This window comes from Eurypyga helias, unplaced genomic scaffold (genome assembly GCF_000690775.1).
Source record: "Eurypyga helias isolate BGI_N326 unplaced genomic scaffold, ASM69077v1 scaffold42267, whole genome shotgun sequence".
NCBI lineage: Eukaryota > Metazoa > Chordata > Aves > Eurypygiformes > Eurypygidae > Eurypyga > Eurypyga helias.
This window is the reverse complement of record NW_010261831.1, coordinates 8,132-13,018: the sequence shown is the minus strand read 5'-3', so window position 1 is coordinate 13,018 and position 4,887 is coordinate 8,132. Positions and strand designations below refer to the sequence as shown.

The window sequence follows — 4,887 nt, the reverse complement described above, 5'->3', positions numbered from 1 at the left end:
GAGTGGTACAGCCCTGACGTGGAATAAGGTCCGCTTGCTGGGAGCTAATGACGGAGTTCAGCTTAATTCGTTGTGCTACAGAATACTGCCGGTGGGAATGAATGTGCTCCGCACCTCACCAGTGCCACTGCAAGCTTTTGAGTGGCTTGCAGAGCTGTATTTTGGGAACAACATCCTGCGGTATATCCCACTGTAAGCTTGAACAAGCAGCTTAGGTGTGTGTATCGGGCAGGGCTTAACACTGCCTATAGGTGGTGCGTATGTGATCCCACTGTTTCAGGTGAAGCCATTAGCGACCCAACCCAAGGTAGCAAGTCCTTCAGATCTTTTCAGAAGGGAGCCCGTTCAGCACCACGGAATTCCAATTCCTGGCTAAGGAACCACTCGGTGGGTTTCACTGTGATTCATTGAGCCAGAAGGCCTTTCTTCCTGTTACTTCCTCGCTGAAGTAACAAGTCATTCCACATTTTCCCCCCTCAAGGTTTGCCCTTGGCCACTGCCCATCTCTGCCACTCACCGGTTCCTCACAAACGAGAGGTGGCGCAGTCAGTGCCGCTGTGGGTGCACACAGCCAGCGCGTGAGCTTACGTGGCCCTGCACACACCTTGCGAATACGTGGGTTGTACAAAAGGCCTGGAGAAGCAGCCACAGGCGTGAGAAGGGCACATCCAAATACTGCTCCCATAGCCTGAACCCCAAACTCTGCGCTTCAGCAAAAAGGAAAGCCGAGGGAACTGTTTGCAATGCTACGTGGCAAGCAGTCCAGGACCTGAAATTGTTTGGCCATCTTTTGCTTGTATCTTTTTGCTGGTATTTGTACAGTTTTAAGAACAGAAACCTTATGTAGAGTTTATGCTGTTTCTAGTAGGTAGTTTGCAGGTGAACTGTGAAGCATTTTTCCTAGGTGGCAACACAGGGAAGCCTTCCCAAGGCTGTTACACAGCATCAGGCTTTCCTTACAGTAGGGCTTGTTCTGTTGTGAGGTTAGAAGGGTACGTCTGCTGTGAAGTTAACACGAGAGTTTGTAGCTTTTGTCCTCCTCAGGTGTTCCTGCTTTGCTGCTTCACGGAAATACTCCTTTGCTTTGCAAACTACTATGTCGCGCTGGGCCATAACACATTCTTCAGCCAGAATTACTACTTCTGCCAGTGAAATAACCCTGTTCCTTTCACTTCGGTCTCCACAGAAAGCCAATCTGTAAAAGTCCGGTAGAGATGGATTCCAATGATCTAATTTTCTCTCCTTCCCTATTTTGATTTGTTGAACGTAAACTTGAACAGGGGAAAGAAGTGACAGAGTTATTCTAAGAATCATTTCCCTTGCGTCATGACAGCACGTGTTGGTTTTTGGTGATTTTCATGGCTGTGGGAATTTCTCTGTGGCTTCGTGTTGTTTCCAGTAAAATTAAAATTTTATTTGCTGTATTGAAACAAATTACACTTGTATTATTATACTTGGATGAAAAAGAAATCACTGTTCACTACTTTATGTGAAAGTGTTCCTTGTTACAGACTACAGCAACCAGTCCAGTCTCCTATGGCATCATGTCACGTGCCACTTCTACTGCTAGACTGTTTCCAAGCTAGTTGACATTGTACGACACCTTAAAATTTGTAAAATAAATCAAAAAGTAAGGCATACAGACACAGTTCTTCCACCACACTTCAGATACATTTCTAAATTTAATACAAAATTACCTAAAATGTGAAGTACCTGGGCTGTAATATTACTAATGAGACTAATTGGAGAAGCAGGTAAAAGGCAATTTGGAGGGGCCATCTAAATTATACTGGTACTTTCATCTAGAGTGTTACAAAGAGCTAAAAGCTTAGTTGCTCCCCTTGATTACGAGGTAGCCTGTTCAAAACCTTCCTCGTCTGATCCTCATAGGTAACTTCAGCATTGTATGCTGCAGCCCGAAAACAGCCCTAGATGCTCTGTTTTTTAAATCACAATCCAAATCTAAGTAATGGAATAATACTGTGCTTTCCAGTCAAGATACCAGATGACACCAATATAAGACAAATATTCTGTCTTCTGTATAGATGAGTTGTCTGAAAAATTCATCTTGAGAAAATAAACTTTTGAGAAGCAGTTGACATTCTTTCAGCCCTTCCTAATCATTTTCTTTCTGAATGATTAGGTGCCGAGTACTGCCAGTAGATGCCTTCCATAAGACAAATGTTACAGTCATCATTTTTAAACCTTAATATTTCCTTTTTATCTTTACTAGGGAGCCCATCTGGACATGCCATGGGATCTTCCTGCGTGTGGTACGTGATGGTCACAGCGGCACTTAGCTACACAGTTAGGTGGAAAGATAAATCAGCAGTTACCCTTCACAGGTCAGTGTCTTTCCATTATTCCAATTCATACAGACATTTCTTTGTTTACATGCTGTGTTTTTCACAGGCTTATTTTAACCAAATATTCATAGTCTGTTTGTCCACTTTGTAAAAAAGAGGATTTATCCATCTGCATAGGTTGGTATTTATTAGCTGACGTTGCATACAGTATCTCTGAATCTGCTCCTATTTAAGCTCGGGTCAGGTCTTTGGTGTGGGAAATTTCGAATTCTATTTGTTGTCTTTATGTGTTGGACCTTTCGCTTAGTGCATAAATTTACTGCTCTGGTGGTAGTCCTTCTTACCCCATTTTGCAGCAAATGCACCTAATGTTGGCAACGTTACTCAGCTGTGTGGGGAAGTCTTAGAATCGCCTGGATAGTTGTCCTTTCCCAGCCATATGTGAACTTTGTCACCAAAGTAATGAACTTCTGCCCTGAAGTACAACTTCATGATGAGAAATGTGCTGAAGGTACTAGGGCTAATTTAACTTGCCTTCGACGATTTTCATCAGTAGAACCACGGTAGTGTCTTGTACCTGAAATTACAGGGGTCTGTTCCTGCAGACCGAGATGTGGCTGAAGAGCAACCACTCTTGCTCGTGTTTCAGTGCCGACTTCCAGCTTTTAATCGCCCTGTTCTGAACGTCTCTGCTTGTCAACCTCTGCTTGTCAACCTCTGCTTGGTCAAAACATGAGCCTGATGTGAGGGGCCTGGTGTAAATTACTAGGTGAAGTATCTCGTCTTAAGTTTTAAGCATCTTCCTTTTCCTCCTCAGACTGACATGGTCATTCCTCTGGAGTGTTTTTTGGATTATCCAGATCAGTGTGTGCATCTCGAGAGTATTCATAGCAACGCATTTCCCCCATCAAGTTATTCTTGGAGTATTTGCTGGTAATGCTATTCTTCCTTTTCTTTTCAACGTACATGCAAAAAAAAAAATATGAGAAAAGGCAAGACATTTTTAGTCGTGGTGCCCAGCTTGCAGCCCCAGTGATGCTCTGCGCTCTCTGGACGGTCAAGGGTTGGATGGTAGTCTCGTATCTGCCGTCTTTGTAATTCACGCAGGGAGTGAGCCCTTGTCCCCGTGCCAGTGTCCCTTGTCCCTGATGCTGACTGCAGAACGCCCACACGGCCACAGACTGGTGCGCTCTGCGTGGTACGGGCTGCATCCGATCTTTGTCTGTGCTGCCTGCGTGGAAGGGATCAGAGGGGGAGTCACTCCTATGTGGCCCTGACCTCTCTCAGGAGGAAGCTATTTGGGTCACTTCAAATGGTGTCCAGGTACACACTAGTGTGTGTGAAGTGTGGACAGGCACAGGGCAGGCAGAACAGAGGAAGAGGGAAATTAGCTGTGTAATCCCCCAGGGTGGTTTAAGAAGCTAAAGTACATTTTTCAGAGTTAGTTAAACATGTTTCGAATTGGTATTTTGGAGTTCAAACTATGAACGATCCCCCTAGTACCTGTCTGATTGCAAGGAGGGTGCCCAGAGCATCGCGCAGGGGCTGCCTGCTCCTGTCCTCTTCCATGGATGCCGAGCAGCCTGGGCAGCACTGGCTAACAGCTTGCAGTCCAGCTCGCCCTTTTCACAACCAGGGTAGGAGGAGTAAGAGAAATGTATTCTGTGTCTTTGCCTTCAACACTCAGAGCTGGTGTGGGAACTGGTACTGCTGGGGCCAGGCTTTGAGGGCGAGCGCTGTGGGAAGGGGACGTGCTGGCTTCCATCTAGTGTACATCTAATATTTGACAGGTTGTGTCTGGGAGGTGCAGTCAGGCCTAAGGCATGCCTCAACAAAAACAGGTAGTGCTGAGTATTTAATTTCCCTTTTCCAAATTAGCAGCACTGAGTGGGAGAAAAGGTTGTGTAGAGTACTAGGTGTGGTAAATTGTGTGCGTACATGCATATATACACATCAAATGCATAGCTATATCCTTCTGTCTTCAAAAGCCAGGTTCTAGGGGAGCACTGTAAAACGCGTGTCTTCAGAGCCTGTGTTGTTCCCTGTAACACTGAGCTTCTAACCCGCAGGCATTCTGGTGGCAGAAGCCTTTGAGCATACTCCTGCTATTCAGACAGCAAGCTTGAGCATGTACATGAAGACAAACTTGTTTCTTTTCGCCTTTGCCCTTGGCTTCTACCTAGTCCTCAAGCTCCTTGATATTGACTTGCTATGGTCCGTTCCGAAGGCCAAGAAGTGGTGTGCCAACCCGGACTGGATAAACATTGACACAACGCCCTTTGCTGGACTGGTGAGGAATCTAGGTGCACTCTTTGGCTTAGGTCTCGGAATTAACTCTGAAATGTTCTTCACGAGCTGCAAAGGTAAAAATAGCTGTAAGATAAGTTTCCGTGTATTATGTGTAGCTGCTTCTTTAGCTACACTGCAGCTGTATAATTTCGTTAAGATACCTACTCATACTGAGTACTTGTTCTACGTTCTCTCTTTCTGTAAGAGTGCAGCTATGCCTCTGACTGTAGTTGCCTTGGTTCCGTACGGTGTCCATTCCTTAATGAGGACAACTGAAAAGAAACTTAACTAG

General features: G+C 45.2%; 1 protein-coding gene across 1 annotated transcript in view; it reads left to right on the top strand.

Annotated features, from left to right (window-relative positions):
* G6PC2 (glucose-6-phosphatase, catalytic, 2) overlaps positions 1-4,887 on the top strand; it is a 6,245-nt gene extending 1,358 nt beyond the window's left edge. The window contains exons 3-5 of the mRNA XM_010155506.1: positions 2,234-2,345; positions 3,124-3,239; positions 4,376-4,887. Of these exons, the coding sequence (XP_010153808.1) occupies positions 2,234-2,345; positions 3,124-3,239; positions 4,376-4,887 (740 nt within the window). The remainder of the gene's footprint in view (positions 1-2,233; positions 2,346-3,123; positions 3,240-4,375) is intronic.